This window comes from Perca flavescens, chromosome 3 (genome assembly GCF_004354835.1).
Source record: "Perca flavescens isolate YP-PL-M2 chromosome 3, PFLA_1.0, whole genome shotgun sequence".
Lineage (NCBI taxonomy): Eukaryota > Metazoa > Chordata > Actinopteri > Perciformes > Percidae > Perca > Perca flavescens.
Genome location: NC_041333.1, coordinates 25,939,543 through 25,959,571, shown reverse-complemented (window position 1 = coordinate 25,959,571; position 20,029 = coordinate 25,939,543). Strand labels below are relative to the sequence as shown.

The 20,029-nt window shown below is 38.8% G+C and overlaps 1 protein-coding gene across 4 annotated transcripts in view; it reads right to left on the bottom strand.

Annotated features, from left to right (window-relative positions):
• gdpd5b (glycerophosphodiester phosphodiesterase domain containing 5b) overlaps positions 1-20,029 on the bottom strand; it is a 45,199-nt gene that overhangs the window by 13,816 nt on the left and 11,354 nt on the right. For all 4 annotated transcript variants that reach the window (XM_028572169.1, XM_028572161.1, XM_028572185.1 and 1 more), the window contains 5 exons: positions 13,429-13,602; positions 3,173-3,276; positions 1,471-1,564; positions 1,200-1,259; positions 714-812 (listed from right to left, as the gene is read on the bottom strand). In XM_028572169.1, coding sequence (XP_028427970.1) covers positions 714-812; positions 1,200-1,259; positions 1,471-1,564; positions 3,173-3,276; positions 13,429-13,545 — 474 coding nt within the window. In that variant the 5' untranslated portion in view covers positions 13,546-13,602. The remainder of the gene's footprint in view (positions 1-713; positions 813-1,199; positions 1,260-1,470; positions 1,565-3,172; positions 3,277-13,428; positions 13,603-20,029) is intronic.

The window sequence follows — 20,029 nt, the reverse complement described above, 5'->3', positions numbered from 1 at the left end:
TCAAATCACACATGCATGGTGGTGCAATAATCTCACAGGGACTCACTAATTATGAGCTTCTCACAACTCCTTGGTTATCATTTAGCAGGTAATTGTTAGTAGGAACCAACAAAAGCGATCGGGAGTGACACTTGAATGGCTCATTTGTGATGTGTCCGGTTGTGTTGTTTAACCCCCCAATGTAGCAGAAGTACACTTTATATTTCCCAATATTGTTTTCCGTCAGATTGTTTATAGATCTCGACATTTCCGACTGCACTTGAAAGCAGCTTTATTTCACAGAGAAAGAAAAGAGACGGAGCGACTGTGCTTTGTTATTGCAGGAAACAGTCAGTTGTTACACAAACTCCAGCGCAGTTCAGTAGCTTGTGTTTTGTTTTTTTACCCTCATGGTGTTTAAAAAAAAAAACTCTCACACCGCCTCCAAATGGACTGACAAGTCTGATTACATGACTGGTCACCGCAGCATGACGTCGGGGTTGTGTTTCTCCAAAAGTTGAATCTGTCTCAACTTTATTACAGTATTGAAGGAAAAACTAAACAAAACACGAATATTCGAATCCCGAAACTGAAAAACAAATACCTACCCAACGAACCAGTATCCGAATATTCGGATCCAGCCCTACTCAGTTTATTGCTCAAACTTAGAATCAGCAGTGATGTCAAGTTGTCAAAAGTGGCTTTGGGATTTTACTGTATTTCAGTCTGCTGACCTGCAGGGAGATGGGGATGACATCCCACTCTTGCCCCCATGTTTGATTGACAGATATCACCCCGACAATGGTGGTGAACAGAGCAGCAGCCACTCCTATCTGTGTAGACAGAGAGATACAGAAAATTCAGAGAGGATGTCACTTTGGATACATGCACGCATACACCCACACACCCACACCACAGAATAACCCCAATAGCTTCCTAGTCCTTTCACACCCCAAACAATGTTTGGTTTGCCGATAGCATTTTAGACCAGGGCATTTACTGGGTTTTCACAACCCTACTGAGAAAATATGATCCAAACTGTAAGTTCAGGACAAGTTCAGCTCAACAGCAATGAATGAGCACACACGCATGCACCAGGCCAAGAGATTAGTGTACAAACAAATCCCACCAGATGCATTACAGAGAAAGATACAAATGTAAAACTCACCCACCCACTTCCACCTCCCAATTTTCACCACCCACACTAACAGTCTCATTACCTTATGGAGCCAGTGTAAATTCAACTGTTGCCCAAGTGCAACGTGGCAAAGTGCTAAAACCTGAAAAGAGAAACATACACATAAGAGTACAACTTTCAAAAACAAGTCTGCTGCTTCACAGATCTCAACTTGCTTACCATCACCACGGTCTGGTTACTATGTCTGGAAACACATGCAAACAATTCAAAAGCTGCTCAATTACTACAGAGGCATTACGATGAACACAACATGTTTAAACACCTCTACAGTGAATACTTGAAGTAGGACTGACCATTAAAAATGCGATGTAGGTGAAGCCAGCAGCGGTGGTGGCCAGGATGGGAACAGTGCCATCACTCCACTCCCCAGAGCGGTTGTAGAGGAACCTGCAGGAACCAGAGGGAATAACACTTCTCATACTGAGGAGAGCTCACCTGCATTTCATCATTACTAACAGGTGTGAAGACTTGGGAGAAGTGTCTAAAATCTAAAATTTCTTCTAATGTAATTTTGTGTGCCTTTTTGCATTGGTTTTTTTTAGGTTTCTTTTTTTGCCATTATTACTTCCTTCAACCATGCCTTTTAAGTTGACAATAATCAAAGAATGACACTATGTCATATTGACAATAACACCCTGAAAATGTGATTTGAAGGTTTTCTTAAGAGGAGAGTTAAAAAGGAGAGTTGAAAAAACGAGAACAACAAAATAAAAGCCTTGTCCGTGACTCGAAAACTAGACTATTGGTGTTTTAAAAGGTCTTCATGGGCAAATGATTGACTGCTGGTTTTTCCTGCAGACAGAAGCAGCCAGACATAGCTGTAAAAAAATATACATCCATGTCAGTCTGAGCTGTAATGCTCAAAAAGAGTGACACTGGGTGTATCAAAAGGTTCACATCTGCAAAGCAAAGACTAGTGTATGAGTCTGTGTACATGTGTGTTTTGACATGACAGCTAGGGCCTATAGCACTAACTACTTTCAAAGCCTTATCAGTGATTTAAGTGGCACAGAGCCACAGCAGGGTCACTTAGCGCTGATGCTCTTAGCCCTTTGTGAATAAATTCATAGTGCAGATGGACTGGGACACTCCCTGCTGCTCAATCACTAGAACACATAAGGGCAAGGATGTCATCTCTGTGATTAACTATGGAAACCCCACAAAAAGCAGGAAGGAAAAAGCAGGACATTTGTACACTTCCTATTACAAAGGAATGGCAAATGTCTGCCCACCATAACTGACATCCAGAGATAAATAAACACTGGTGAGATTGCTGATTAAAGTGGACTGGAGTGAGGAACAAAGCAAAAGATGTTTTATAAAAAAAAAAATAAAAAAAAAAAAAAAAAAAAGACCTATTACAAGGTACATGAGAAAAATAACAAAGGGCTAAATGAGAGAAGGAAAAGGGGACTGGGATATCAGAAACTACATTGGGAAAGGAATGTGAGAAGAGGTAATGGAAGGCAACAGACGATAAGAGGAAAAGGTGACATTGTAGAGGTTACTAAGAGCAGGAGGAGAGGGGGATGGGAAAGGTAGCTGGGGAGAAAGGGTATGTGACAATATGAGACACAGCCATTTTAATAATTTTGTGTTACAGCACGTACAAGAACATGCCGGACATAATTTTTCTTTTTATTACTAAAAGAATTTGGGGAAATAATGTCTTGAGAGCTGCCTGATCCACATTTTGAAGGATGTTGAAACTTTGTCCATCGTATATAATAATATTTGTGGTCGAATAAAAGCGGCACAAGGCTGAGTCATTTACAAAATGTTGGGCAAGCCATCTCGGTTATATAATGGTGTAATCTGTGGAGGCCCGGGTGGTCTTTGCTCAGATTAAGGCAGAGGATGGATTAAACTGATGATTTAGGAAATCAACAAGCCGACAGGCATGGACAGAATTTATTTACAGCCGAAACAATATGGTGATAGGCGTCTGGCTCCAGTTTGACCCGACAACACACAGGAGCTTGGCTGTGTACTCACCAGTTGAACTCATTGTAGTCGTTATGTGCCTCCCACCAGAAGTAGAACCAGACCAGCAGCAGACAGAAGGTAAAGAGGAGGATGAAGGACCACAGCAGCTCCCACTGCACACACACAAATAAACCATTCATTGTTTTTGTGGATCCCCTATGACTAATTAGAATTGACAAAGGAAGCACCACTTAATGCGGAAGAACTGAATGGTGCCAAAAACAAGGTAAAAAATATAGTTATTTAATTGTGCTGTTGTGGACAGAAAGCTAATATGCTGACTGTCTGTGGAATGAATTTGTATAATTTGGCTTGATGAGCACAACTTCAACTTCTCCAAAAGATCTTAAGCTGCTCAATAGCAGTGAACTTTCTACAAACTTAACTATGTGGAGCACATTATGTCATCCTGGCTGCTGACCTTAAGAGAGAGTATTCCCACATACACTTTGCTCATCATCAAGGAATTAAGCCGACTTATTACTGTCCTCATCTGTCGAACTATGGCAAATCTTAAATTGGCAACATCTTTAGATAACAGTAACAAACCCCTAGGCCTTTCTCAGGAGGATACATGCAAGCAGGCATGCTAACCACTTATATCTCAGCAAAAAACACACACACACACACACACACACACACACACACACACACACACACACACACACACACACACACACACACACACACACACACACACACACACACACACACACACACACACACACACACACACACACAGTTTGGACAAAACACGCAATTTGAAGAGGTCACTTTGAGTTCCAAGAACCTAGTGATGGTCATTTTATAAAATAAAATGAAGAACCATTTTGAAGACCAATCCATATTATTTAGTTGCTGTCTAAATGTCCTTGAAAAACCACATGTACTGTATGTGGGGCATTGTGTGTACTGTAGTGTCAAGATACAGACACTCAGTTCAGCAACCTTAGCATATCAGCTTGAATGCACCATTGTGTGTGTGTGTGTGTGTGTGTGTGTGTGTGTGTGTGTGTGTGTGTGTGTGTCGAGGATCAGATTATTATCGCCTCGTCCAGCTGATGCGACACACAGGTAAGACAGTCTGCCTGACCGGTTTACATCTGGTCTCATTCTCAGTAAATTTGCTCTATGGACTAATCTAAAAGCTTTTCAAAAAACTTTATGAATCACGATACAATCAAAATCCACCGCCTGTAATTATTTCAGTGCAGCATTTGAAGGTCATGTTTAGACCTCGAGCTTGTTTAAAGAGCTTTCCCACATTTCAACATTCAGACCTGTGGTCAGACTTAAGTGGAAACCATGATGGTATAAATATGTATTATTTAATTTCTGGGCATGGTTTTGCGGCATAACAAAGATCAATTGTACAAAAAAGGGAAACAAGCCCAAAGGAATGCTGATTCAATCCCCTCTCATATTTGGACATGTCTTCTGAAGGAAATTTCCAACTTTATTATGCAGGAAGGTTTTCTTACATCAGATAACATGGGCACCAGATACGTTTGGCTGCACTGCAGAGAAATGACCTTAAAAAGTAAAATCAGTCTTTCTAAAAAAAAAAATATTTATTTTCTTAAGCAAATAAAACAAATACGGTTTGACTCTTCAGCTTTGTTCGGTTTTATCTTTGATTATTAAAAAGGTCAAATGTTTAACCCCACACACAGTCGCATAGGTCTTATAACAAAGAACACAACCAATCACTTCCAGTTTCAAAAAGGTTACCATGGTCTCGGTGAGAGGCAGATCCGTATGTGTGACAGACAACTCTGCTGATTGATGAGAAAGCAGCACCCCTGGGTCCCATGGTCCTTAATGACCATGGGAAAACACCTGGGAGACCCCACCTTGTTTTCACACACACACACACACACACACACACACACACACACACACACACACACACACACACACACACACACACACACACACACACACACACACACACACACACACACACACACACACACACACACACACACACACACACACACACACACACACACACACACACACACACACACACACACACACACACACCAGGATTATGATGGAAGTGACCGGAGATGCCTCAGAGAGATGGTGTGGTCAGTACATTACATACACTGAGGTGTTTTTAAATTATTGGATCACCTCATAAACTGAATCCATCATAATGCATATTTCGCATATTTCTGAGATCTGATGCTAAAGATGGAATTTTGTTATCTACTATACTGTAACTCACACTACTATATTGGCTTGAATATGGCAATTACATCTCTCTCGTAGCCATATTAATGTTTGCAAGTGTATCTTTTCTGCTCCATCACCATTTCTTATAATTACTTTTATGCCCATGATAAAACCTCATTAGCTCTTTGTTCTTAAGAAGTGGACATTTTCTATATTTTACCTAAAGGTTCTACTGATTTTGTTAAATTCAACTATTTATGTTCTGCACAAAAAAAATTATTAGCCGAGACAGTGTTTTAAAACTAAAACAAATGTGTATTGAAGAAAAACATTCTCATTTACTGAAGATGTCCTCTTCCTGTTTGCCAGCTAACTCAGCAGCAGACCTTGTCTAGCCTGACATACTTGGCCTGCCATGGTGACATCACATTACCATTCTGCATGGCTGGCATTTTATCCAGGCACAACGCCCCATGGACAGACTGACACTGCAATGAACACCACAATCTCTGCAAGTGTTTGAAGAGCAGTGTATGCCAATAGTCATTTGTGCTTTGTTCTAATAATTATTCTGACTAGTGTTATGCCGGTCGCCCCTTGGAGAAATCATAAAAGACAGGTTTTTCTCTGAAGATTCAGATATATCAAATTAATTTTAAATAAATAAAAAAAAAAAACTGTAATTAAAGCTGTAATTAAAAAGTTATTAAAAAAAATTGAACTGCTGAAATGTAAATTATTAAAAAAACTTTTCAAAACCATCAAAGACCCTGTAGCTAAGACGTACAGCCCTTTTTAGGCACTTTCGAATCAAATAGTGTTTTTTATTATGGGATTGCAGCACCATTTTGCTCGTGCAAAATGATGTTGGGGGTCTGCGAAAAACTCTAATAATAGAGTGACACCGATGTATCATTGCTGACTCACCACAGCGTCAGAGGAAATTGCATCAGTGATTTAACATCTGGGAAAAGCAGGTGTGAAGAGAGGGTGAGAGACGCCAACTTTGGCCTTTGTTCAGAAAGCAGCAGCAAAGGTGTGTATCAAGTCATTTTACAGGAGCCATCTGTTCAGAACCACCGCAGTGCAGGACAAGAGAGTAGCATTGCAATAAGAGCCAACACAATTTTACCTTTCCGCCTCCCTCAGTGGCTTTCTGCCTCTAATTTGTATTTATCTTGCCTTTTAGTAATGGCTCACAGCAAGTCCAGTACAGTGGATTACGATTGAAGCAGCCAATAATGTATTCATTAAATAGGCTTAATGGATTTTTAAAATCTGTTTACAGCAGTAAGCTTGTGAAGTCTAAAATGTCTCACATAATTGTGGGAGGCCTTCTTAACAAGGATATATCACAACTTTTCTTGTTGAGCTATCACCATCAAACAATGTAACTAATATTTTATCACCGTTCCAAAATAGTGTTTTACGCTCCGTTGCTTTCCACGTGGCTAATGAGTCTAACACTGCCCAGAGTTAGGTCTATTAGAATTAAATATATTGAATTTAATAAACTGACTTCTAAATACTTAGCATTTTTGTGTAGACTTTCTGGCGCTTTTAATGTGGTCCTTAGGGACAATCCTAATCAGATTGAAAACAGGCAAATGAGGCATATAGTATTAAGTAATTTATTCTATAATGGTAGCAGTGATTTCTCGGATATTTATTTGCCCTAAGTGGACTCCCTAATGATAACACAAACATGACTGAACAATCTGTGCGTCTTCCATTATCCCTCTAAAAATGCTTCAATATGTCAAACAGGATCTAGGCTACAACATAGTGTCATATCCAAAGGATGGTTATTATTCATGCTCAGCAGCTGCTGTACAGCACAAGTTATACATGCACCGACAACATGAGCATACTTGCTTACTCAGATACACGTAAGAAAACACATACACATGCTGTATGAATATTTTAATTAAGCAAATGATGGCAATACTAAATACTTTGATTTATATCTGATTTGCAAGTCCACCTATAGGACCATGGAGCCAAGATGCGACGTTCTTGAGAAGTGATAGAAAATAAATACAGTCATACAAAAACTAATCATTCTACAGATACACACAAGTTTTTTTTCTCTCTCTCTCTCTCTCTCCATACATACATACACAAACATAACCGCACACATTTATACCAGAGCATTCTTCTGTGAAGCTACAGTACGATAAAAATACAAATATTTTTTTATAAAAAATAATTAAGCATGTTTGGGTCTGTGCTGGTTACTTCATGCACAAGGACTACATGAATCATGTACATAGCGTCACTATTTACAATGACACACTGAATGTTACCTTCACCGTTATCAAAGGACAACTTTCTATACGCTGCGTCCCCATTTACAGTGACACGCTGAATGTTCCCAACACTGATATAACAAGACAACTTTCTAAACACTTTTTGTGCTCTGCTGATTATGTGCTTCTGGCTGCGATATAACTGGGAATTGCAAACTTGTGGGTAAATTAGTCATCAGAAGTAAGATAAATAGTAGCTAATGTATTGGCAATCTACTAAGATATGTTGAAACTATCTGTAGAAGCATAATACCTAAGCTTAGAGAAGACGTAAATCAGATGAATTTATTATTATTTACTAGTTTATTATCCATTTCAATTTGTTCAGCCATTTACTCAATGTGATATGCTTGTCGTATCGCATATAAGGTACATTAAGTATATTATGAAGTATATATTGATAGCCAACATAATGATTTGCATGATAGTGTGGTAGCTTGACTCAGTATGCTGCCATCTAACATGCCAACACTGTGGAGAGAAAATACGCCGTGAGATGGTCCAGAATAAATTTGCCATCAAAAAGGTACAGACGGATACAAATAAACAAACATGTTGAGTGAATAAACTTAAAAACTCACATAAATGTAAGAGAGATAGTTATTCTTTCGCCAACGTTGCTTCTTTCCCTGTGAGGCACAGGCACAGCCTAACATGCCTCTATCTTCACTGGATTTAACATCTCAGTCCATTGTCACATTCCTGAGCATATCCAGATAAGTCCCTGGCATTTCACACTGCTTTATAATGCAGCCATACCACCAGAGCAATGTACACAAGTGCATGCAAACATATGATCGTGGTCCTGATAACTGCAAAAAAAAAAAAACTTCTAATACTGAAGCTGGCTGACCCTGCATTGCCTTTTCCCCCATTTTAAACCTTTTGATGTTGTTGTTTACCTCTCGTGCAAGACCAACACTCTGGCTCTAAACTGAAGTCATGAGGACTGGCAGTACCAGCCAGTCAGAGGGTCCACAAACTTCACGTCATTGAAATATCAGTCTAAACATTCCACATGTGTTTTGCATTTAATGGACGCTTGGGATTTCTTCTTTAAAAAAGGTAGACCACGAACCAGACAAAAACGGCACAATTCACTTATTGCATTCATCACAGGGTTAAACAGCCACTCACCAGGGCGTAGCTTGGGGATTTTCTAATTACGGCAGATAAGGTAAATATGTTGTTCAGCATCAGAGCACTAAGTAGCGTTAACAGCTGGATATTTTAGATTCAACATAGTTTCTTTCAGTCCCTTAGCAACAACTGCTTTGATTCTTCCGCAGTGTGTTACACATTAAAGTGACTGTCCTAAAACTAGAGGCTAGTGTAAAATACCAAATAAATGACTCCTATTCCTAAGAATAAAATTGCAATCCTTCCTTGCTATGTACCGACGTTCTAGCAAGCTACATATGAACCCCTTACCCTTTAAGGCCTTGGTTTCACCATCTGGAACATGTGAGTGGATACTGCTTTAGGGACTGGCTGCATCTTTTCAGGCAAGATGTGGGAAACAGCAGATCACCTGACACATCACCGCATATTTATTACATTTACAATGATACTGCCAAATAATCTTTTACTAAAAAGACTTCAATGACTAATTCATTATTTTGAATTACAGTACATACATTCATCATTGATTAATCTGCATTAATCTGCATTAATCTGCAATTTCCTAAAACCCAAACTGACGTCTTCAAAAGTCTTGCTTTGTCCGACCAAAACCTTTACAATTTTACAATCACATAAGACAAAAAGCAAATTCTCTCAACAAGAGAAGAAGAAGAAGCAGAAGAAGCTATTAAAAAAGGTAATAATACCAGTATCGGTATCGGCTCCGATACTGCCTAAAACGCTGGTATCGGTATCGGGAAGTACTGGAGTTCATGCACCGATCCGATACCACGTAATAAAGCCCAAAAGAAAATCTATGTTAAAGTAGTTTATTTATGTTCTTTTTCCGTTCTAACTGACTGTCAAACTGGATCATAAAAGAAAGTTCTGTGGCATTCATTGTTTGGGTTGGTTCATGTTCCACAAAGAGTTTAACCTGAGCCAGACCGACAACAAAGATAGAAATAATATTACATCCATACACGGATAGTAGTATACAGTTAGTAAACATAATAAAATATATGACGGACTGGTATCGGATCGGTACTCGGTATCGGCCAATACGCAAGTTCAGGTATCGGAATCGGTAACCAAAAAATAGTATCGGGCCATCTCTAATTTAAATGTTACGAAGCACAACAAATCTCAATGAAAACTTTGCCCTGCAAGACTATCATAACCCTCTTTGCTTTTTAAGACAAAATGATACAGCAGATGGATGTCCCACCCACTTAGCAAAAGCACTACTACTACTACTATTTATAAGTAAAATGGATATAATACACATAACAGCCTCTTGACAAGCCAAAATCCCTATTAACTATTACCATTTCCTACATGAAACACATCTCAAACTATCCCTCAGCCTAATCACTGAGTCACCTCACATCTGGTTTATTGAAGTCTATAACCTTTCAGTCTGAAAGTAAGAGGGACAAGTATGTGATCATACAAGCACACACAATACAGAAAACCAGCTGAAATGTTAAATGTCCTTTAGAAATGAATGCAAGTCACCGGTCTAAAAACTATTTTATGATCAACATCACTACAGCAGTTTTTTTAATTGATTTGCATTCTGCTCATGTGATATTCTATTTTAACTGTGGTTATCCAAAGCAAATTAAACAATATGCCACATTGTGGAGTCGCCATCAGTGTGACTTTTTGTTCTAGGTACAGTAACTCTGTTGTCTTATTTGTCCAATATTTCCCAGGCCAGGGATAATAAAGACCACAAGATCACAGACAAATGAAGGCAGAGCAGCTTTGCCTCTATTTTTGAAGCCTTTGTTTGACTGAATGGTAAAGACTGGCTAAATGGAAATACTTTCAATTATTACTGAGAGGCCAGATCGGCTTGCACTGCATGACGTGGGCTGTCTTCCTACAAAGCACCTTGAACACAGACAGAGGCAACTTCACAAGGACAGCCAGTAAACCTGAATGGCTCTTACAGTACAAAGATGAAAAAGGGGAGAAATGGCGTGATCCATTTGTAGATTATGAATGACTCTACAGTTGTTTCATCATGACATTTTCAGTTCTCACGCTTCTGTGATTCGCTCAGGTCCAGTTACATGTAGCTGATACCTGCCCTTAATTGGTCACCGTTTGTTTACTGGGATCGTTAAAGATGCAGTCCTATATGACATCACTTTGACCTATGCTAGAAAGCATCCACAATGGAAAGGACAGCTCTCTGTTTCTAGTAGACACTCAAATAAGTACGTACAAACAAATAGCAGATTACACAGTTATAGGGCTGGGCGATATGGAGAAAATCAAATATCACAATATTTTTTTACCAAATGCCTCGATACCACAACAATATTGTTTGTTTGTATATTGGCTCATTCACCAAATATTCACACAATGATATTTTTGATAAATAATCATAAATAATGTGGATATAATGAATGAAGTGGGTAAAGGCAAATAATAGAACAGTAACAGTCTGGTAAGTTCAGAAAATGACATCACTTTATTGTAATGCAGCCTTTAAAACCAGGAAAAGACAACACTTACAATATTACTATTCCGATATATTACGATATCCAAAATCTAAGACGATATCTAGTCTTTTATCACGATATCGATATAATATCGATATTTTGCCCAGCTCTACATAGCTATTACCCTATTCTTCATAGTTATTGACAGCACTACAACAAAGCTGCACTCTTAGTAGTCTAGATTTACAATGATTCTAAAACACATCATTTTGGCTCAATCACTCATTATTTAAACAAATTAAAAGAATGTTGAGGGGAAAATATCCACTTCTTGAATCAACTGAACAGAAATGGAGTGCAGCCTGCAGAGTGCATGTGCCTGACTGTGTGTGCTTCTTACACTGGGGTCAAGATAAGTGCTATCCACCACCACACGGTCACATTAAAGGATGGGCACCATGAACAAAGAACGCTGACTCTGCACTATACTATTCTATTCTATTAGTTGGACTGAAAGGCAACTGCTTGCAACAGGAAACAGAGCTACATGGTGTCCAGTTTCCTACAAACAGGAGGGGGAAATAATAATCTATATCTCTTTATATAGTTCTGCAATGCTTTTTATATGATCCAGGAGATCAAAACACAACCACCCCCACCCATCTCTGCCTGTGTTTTTTGGGACCGTTTGTTTACACAACTAATGTAGGTTTAACACACGCCACATATTTTCTTCGGCATCTGTGTGCTGAGTGACATGAGTCTATTGTCTGTGTCCTAGGTTTAACCTAGTGTCTGAGTGCATGTAAGTGTACACATGGCTATGTGCAGTGTGTTTGAGTTTGAGTTTGTTGCAGCAACATAACCTGTGTGTCTATTCTAAATATGGAATACAGATAAAAGGGAAAGGTCAGGACAATGTTCATGTGTAGGCTGTAATACTTATCCTGACATGTGCCTAATACTAAAAAAAGCAATGCAGTATTTTTTTGGTTGAGAGTTATATGTGACTGATCTGGGTGCACACTTTGCCTTAAATTTTATCAAGAAAGTTTAGCTATAAATTGTTAAAAATTATGAAACATTGATTGGGATTATTATGGCACACCTAAGAATGGGACCATTTATAGGCTTACATTTCAATGCTTAAAAATAATTGATATGCCAAATATACAACTCTAATAACAACCTATCATTGTCAGCCATAGTATCATAAATGTGACTGCTATACGGATGCACTAAACAACTGCCAGGCTTGTGGCTCTACACAAAAAACACATACAGCAACAAAAAAATATATATATTTATAACAAAATCTGATTAAAGTAATTAAAAATGTGCAGAATGTATGAGATGATAGACCATGATTCAGAAACAGTGGAGTATTGTAATGTCAAATTAACCTCTATGTCGAAAGCTCAAGGTTATTGAATGGGGGATAAGCCAGCAAGGACATATTTGGTCAAAGATAATTGTTTGCTGTAAATCAATGTTGAGAGACAAAGGTATCTGGGGACTACACGCTGCAAGAGCACACAGCTATAGATGCCAAACACAGACGGCTCCATGAGTTTTATTTTGTTTTCCTCAGTAGTACATTCAGCATAGGCGTATATCCCAGGTGGGCTATTTAAAAGATTGAAAAGTATTCATGGACACAACAGTTATAAATTGAAATGATACATTTCATAGAGAACGACATCATCATGTCTTATTCACTGCCAACCAATGTGAGAACATGTGCACACGTGTGTGTGTATACACAGCTTATAATTATATTGTGAGATAATCAATGACAGCAAGGGCAGCCTCAAATCTATTTCCTACCGCTTTGCTAATCAGTGTTGTTTTAACAATTCCATGTGCCCGAGCGTCGAATCAAACCATGAAATGTTTTTATTAAAAAAAAACGGAAAAGGTAAAAACCCACAAATGTAAAACTAAAAATATGTAAGATGTGAAATACTTGCAACGCCTCAATGTCAGTCAGATGTCATTCTAATGCATTAACAGACTGGCACACGTGTGATGTGTTTTAGCTAGTGCATTAACATTCAGTACTGTATCTTGCACTGTATGCAATATGTGTGTATGTTCTGTATTTTATTTTTTTTTTTAAATGACTGACAGCCAGATGTACAGCAATTCTGAATGGTGAAGTTCACCTACAAAAAATGAGTTTCTTTCCCCCTCTCACCTTGGTGGTGTCATCATGGGAACGCTGATAGCGTTTCCAGCGGCAACCGTAGATCCCAGTGATACATGACAAACACAGCTGGCGCTCATAGACCTGGAGGGGTTGGTGTTTCACCATGCTCCTTCAGTCAGTCCTGCTTCCAGAGCTCTAACATCCCACTGACTACGAAGTGTCCTGGAAGAAAATAAAAAATAAAAACATATGAAATGTTAGCATTAATGTTGATGAAAACACATGATTACAAAATGTTGAGACCAAAATAAATAAATAAATTGCACAATCCATGGAACAAGCTGTAACTGGAGTAGCAGGTCTGGTGCTTTGATAGAAAAAACATGCTGGCCTGAAGAGCACAATGCTTTGATACAAAGCCAAGCCTAAAATTAAGACCTTTTCTTCCCAGCTCCCGTTTCCAATGACAACTGAGACTGCTAGGAGCTTTCATCAATATGATCAAGAAAATAAATTAAATTAAATTGAAAAGGCCTTGGTGAGCCCACCATCTTTTGAACATCACATTAAATTACAGTGTCCATGAATATACAGTATCACACAGTCACTACATATCTGGGTCAAAAGACAGCATGCAGGCCCCATCTCTCCCTTTTAATGTCAGGCCTAGAAAAAGGCCAGGCAAAGAAAAGGTAAACAGGTGTAACAAGGATGTAATGTAACAGTGACAATTAAGCAAAACCCTTCAACTTACAGTATAAACATGTATGCATGCTGATTTGTACAGCTTTATATGGTCAACATGGCAACGTGGTGAACCCAAACAGCTCCATTACCCCCTCCCAATGTGGAGGCGCAGCAGAGTACCATGACACTTTAGAAAAGACTCAGCACCCCTTCCATGCCTGTCTAATGCTGTGTTAGAGACCATGGTACAAGTACCAGGCTGTGTTGGCTGTAAATAATCAGAGTTACAACTCAGTCCTCCCATAATGTTGCTGCTGATGATTCAGCACTGAGACTCTAATAACAATAATGGTATTACAGCAGTGATGGCTGTTATCACAAGTTTATCTCACTCTCCAGGTGCATGATGGAGCCTGTTGTGCTGCCTGATATCAAAAGCATAATTAAACCATGCATAATAAATGGAATCTCTCTGCTGATGAGAGTCAAACAAGATAAAATGGCATACAAACATACAAACGTTTTCCTGAGTATTTTAACTGGGAATATTCATATTTCCTCACGGTTTGTGAAGCACAGCTAGCATACGGCTAAGTCCCATCTGACGTTTTAGAGCACTTCTGCATGTTAACTACACTCATCCTGCTGTAATCAGGCTGTCTCAGGCTCTGGGCAGCTGATCATTAGCATCTGCTGCAGTGGCCAGGTTTCCTGTTATTAGTAAAACTGCTGAGGAGGGCGTGCCTGACCCGAGGGTATAATGAACCTGGCCCACCCCAGCAGGAACACAAGGGTCTTGACAGGCAATGCTCTCTGTGCCTTAAGTGTTATACTTTAATCAACATGAGCCAATGTCTTATCAATAATCACCTTATCTTGCTTTGAGTCTGCACTAATGTATCCTCATCAAGCTGTCATGTGGGCAACCAGGGATTTAGACTTTGATCAGATCAGGAACTGCTCGACTACTAGCATAGCATTTATGCTTTTCTGATGCTTCTTCCGAATAAATCATGCCTGTCGGATAGATGGAGATCACAGCTTTGTGAGCACATCATTTTGAGTCTCGAATCCTGCTAGCAGCAGGAATGGTGTCAGCAGTTGCTCTGTCTGAGAGTCAAGCAGTTAAAAAAAACAACAGGTGAACATTCCACTAGTCTGACATGTTTGTTCACAAGAAATGTCAAAAAAAGTAAATTATGCGTCATCAAGTGAATAATTTTGGTCATCGCCTTCACTGTTTTGAAGTAACACAAGGGACAGATGTAGCCTTTGTTCACTAAATATATTTCAACTTCGACAAGCTGTTCTGTCAGTTGATTTTTTTGCCAGTTTATTAGCTCTCTTATATTTGTGTTCTTGTGTGTGTTTGAAAGGCTAAGTGTTGGTGTACTAATTCTAGTACTTTGTCACATTAATTTCAATTCAAATGGACTGAAAAGGTACTGTATATACAGTATAGGACCCATTTACCATTCTCACCCAATTGGGTACTTCACCATATACAGACTTAGTGAGATCAATTTATCTTGCAATGCATTACCTTTAAAAAAAAAAAAAAATAATAATAATAATAATAATAATTAAAAAAAACTCATCTAGGAGGACAAACCCTTTTGATTTAGCGAATGATATGGCATCTGATTACTATAAACCTACTTTACACCTACTTTCACGTCAAACTTAAAAAATTTTGCCCAAGTAGGTAAGGTAAGGATCTAAAAAAATAAAAAAACATAATTGTTTACATTTTTCATTCATTCAGTATATAGGCATTAGTAAATATACTTCAGACAAAAATGGAAATTATTATAAACATGACCATTAACGTTTTTTTAATAATGTATCATGTACACACAAATACCACATCACATGTCAATTGAATTAAATTATTTAATATAAATATTGGCAGGCCCTAACTTCAGTGACGGTTGCATATAATCAACAGCTGCTAACATAATAAACAAAATGCAAATATGGATATGTGTCTGGGCATGCCAACCAAGACTGTAAGACAGAAAAACAATGGTGCAGCTGACACAGTCCATTGGTGTGTTCACCAAGGCAAAGTAACAACCACTTTTTGCACATCATGATGTCACTTGTTGACAAAAATAATAATGTTTAAACCTCTGTCCACAGCAATGCCTCCATGCTGTTACTGCGAAGTGGCTCATGTGGTTAATGTCGCATCATGTTCACACACACACACACACACACACACACACACACACACACACACACACACACACACACACACACACACACACACACACACACACACACACACACACACACCTTTAATTACAACTATTTGATGTGGAATATTATCATAATTATGGCAGAGCACCACTGAGGCCACAGATTTGTCACTCTGAGATAGAAGGCTCATCCATTTTTTAATATGCCCCAACCCTCATTCGAGCTGTATAAAGGAAAAGCACTGCAATAAATCCCTTTATCAGCATGTCTTACCAGAAACTCATTAGCTAAATATGACCCAGTAGAGACATTTAAACCTAAAGAAACTGCAATGAATTGGCCAAGCAAAGTTAAATACAGCACGAGCAGTAATGTGCTGCACTTCTCAGAAAGAAATGATATGCATCCAAGAGTCTGCACTTGCACTGTCCTATTTTGCCAACATGAATGTGACACCTCAGACCATAGGTGCAGAAGTGTGACCACAATGCGGGCTGCACGGTCACAGACACAACAACAGAGCCATACAAGCTGAGACGACTGAGCAAAACAATAAGAAAAGACCGCCTTCCTTATTCCTAGTTTCACATCAAACTGTCTATTGAATACATCTGCTTTGCTAACCCTTTAAAACAACTTTTTAGATCCCGTGAGCAGCATTGCCACATCGTGACTGAAATAGATTTAACAGGTGAAATCAACAAGTGATCAAAGATTTTCCCCACAGGAGAAGCACCGTTTCTAACAGGCATGGGTCTGTCACAAGTTGTCTGAACGAGGATATAAGGGTTGTAGGAAAACCCTTAAACGGCTGCTGTCATCCCATTTTCTGCTGCCTCATTTCCTCCAATCAAAAGACACAGCGAGGGAAAACAGTCTGCAGGGGAGGAAATGCTTCAGCAATTTCCCAGCAGAAAACTTTGTCTTCTCCTGACCAGGGAACTAAGAGGCCAAGCAGCCAGAACTATGGGATTGAAGGCCAACCCACTTATGACAAAGACAAGAAACTTAAAAAAAAAGAAAAAGAAAAAAAAAGTAGTTCACCAAAAAAAAGAGGCAAATCATACTTTCATAACCAGGGCAACATCACTCAAAACACCACTCATGTAGAGAGAGTGGACAAAATGACAGTATACTGCCAGTTTTCCTTATGCTATGAAGTCTGTAATGTTTAATTAATGACATTCTCACAGAGGAATATTTTACTTTCCCCAACTGGTCATTTTCTTTTAACACCAGGGGTCCGAGGGTGTTCCTGTATTGGATTGCATTATAGTGTAAGGTGTTCTTGTTCAGGAACTACTTTACTAATTTCAGGTAGTTCTTGTCAAGGTTATGTTTATAGTAGGGCCAGCTGTCAACTGTTCTTTGATATTTTATTGAGCTCTGTATGCGAATGGAACAATATCTAGTAAGCAGCTGCAGTTTCATTATCTCCTTGTCAAATGTGTCCGATCAGAGTTTTCCCAAAAATGTCAAAAGAAAATTACTCTAACACTAGGGACCCTCTTGCGATGGGATCACACCAGCCCAGCACCAAATTGGGCCAGAGGGCGTTAAGCGAGTGCGTGTGTGTGTGTGAGTGTATGTATGGGGGGGGGGGCTTCCCTACTTCCTATCCCCCTACTTCTGGTGCCTTTGCTTGGACCACACCCATTTTTGAACTCTGCCTTCATTTTGATGTCAACCCCACTTTGGGAACCAATGAACTAACATAGTTAGAGCTTTCCACTTGTGATCGGATCACTCAGAATGGATTGTGAAAACCACTTACTGTTAAAGGTATACGGAATCTGTATAATTTGGCTACAAAAGGCCAAAAACTTAGCATTTTAGGATTTTGCAGGCAAAATTAGACACCTTGGTGACTTTGACGGTCACTTGAGTAAATCTTTACATAAAGAAAATAAATAAATAAATATAAAACAGCCAGGAGTAGATTAGGGAATCTATTTATTCTTCTGCAAATGGGCCTCCACTTATTCTTTTCCCGATCCCTGTCATGTTTGAATGATCTGAATGGCCTGTTGAGATGTGTAATGGATACCAAGCAACGAAGCACCATGGAGACTTGGCTAAACCATGGGGCATCAGAAGATGCCTGTGAGAGAGTTGATTAGTGACACATGGGTGATAAAGCCCATTATAACAAGCAATGAGAGAGTCATTATATCAGAGCTGTTAAAAGCTGGCGCAGCACTGACAGCGGAGTGCTCTCTCTGTAGAAAATATACTTGGCAACATTTAAAATTAAGTAGTCTGGATTAGGGCTGGGCGATATATCGATATTATATCGATATCGTGATATGAGACTAGATATCGTCTTAGATTTTGGATATCGTTATATCGTGATATGACATAAGTGTCTTTTCCTGGTTTTAAAGGCTGCATTACAGTGAAGTGATGTACTTTTCTGAACTTACCAGACTGTTCTAGCTGTTCTACTATTAATGATTATTAATCTAAAATCTAAGTGTGAAGATATTTTGCGAGAGCTCCAACTGTCAACTCTAGAATATATTACCGTAATATCGATATCAAGGTATTTGGTCAAGAATATCATGATATCTGATTTTCTCTATATCGCCCCAACACTATATTAGAAAATATAGGATGTAGAAATAAGCACTGAAAATGTGTAGAAGAAAAATTTACAATTTAAAACGTTGGAAAAAACTAAAACAAACTGAAACATTTGCTCTTACTTTGCGGAAAAAATATCGGGATATATATCGTATATCGATATTCAGCCAAAATATATCGGGATATGACTTTTGGTCCATATCGCCCAGCCCTAGTCTGGATCAGTACTTTTCTAGGGTGTCGGCTCTCTGTGTTGCCAATATCAAAATCCCTTCGCTATGGGAAACAACAACAACAACCTTCGAGCTAGCAAGCTACACGCTAAAATGGCAAGTTTTGAAGAATATTTGGACCGGGCAAACAGGCAGGCCTGCTTGGTTCTTCCTTAATTTTAAAGATTTACAAGAAATATGTATACAACATTTACTATCTAACTGGGACGTTTTGGGACTGATTAGTGGGGATGACTTGAGACGAAGTATACACAGTGATACACTAGTAAGGGCTAATTACATTTAACTACAGTATGTATTCAACAATTTCAAATAGCTCACGTTACTGTATTTTGTGAGTAGAGAACACTTTGAAAAACGCCATATATGTTATGTGGGGTTTTCTTTTGCAGGGTGCAAATGTTCCACCAAAACAAGTTCCTTCCCAAAACTATTTTACAGAGGCATCGCCGCTGCGTCTGGAGCAGAGTCCTGTGTGCGGAGTTAGCCCAAGACAAGACAATTGTGATTGGTTTAAAGAAATGCAAGAATGTGTGTGTGGTGTAGCCAGACCTTACTCCACAGCGCGGTGGAGATAGGTCTGGTAATGAAATTAGTGGTAAGGGATGAAAAATCCTTTGCCTTCTAAGCAATGCTCTCGGTACGGTTAGCTCATGTTACTCACCTCTTCTTCTGTTTGAGCTAAACAAATCACAATGTTTCAGTAAACTTGCCGGCTTTTATAAATTGGCCATTGGTTTATTGTATTGCATCAGTTGGCAATAGCATAGGAAACTGTATAGCCATATAAAGAAAATGAAAAAAACATGTTTAAAGTTTAACTTATATAGTATAGTATAAATCATGTTACAAGGGCACATTGTTCACTGTATTACACAGCAAATCTCTGATCAAATTATCTAAAAAAGCAACATGACATCATGACTTCGCATAAACATACACGC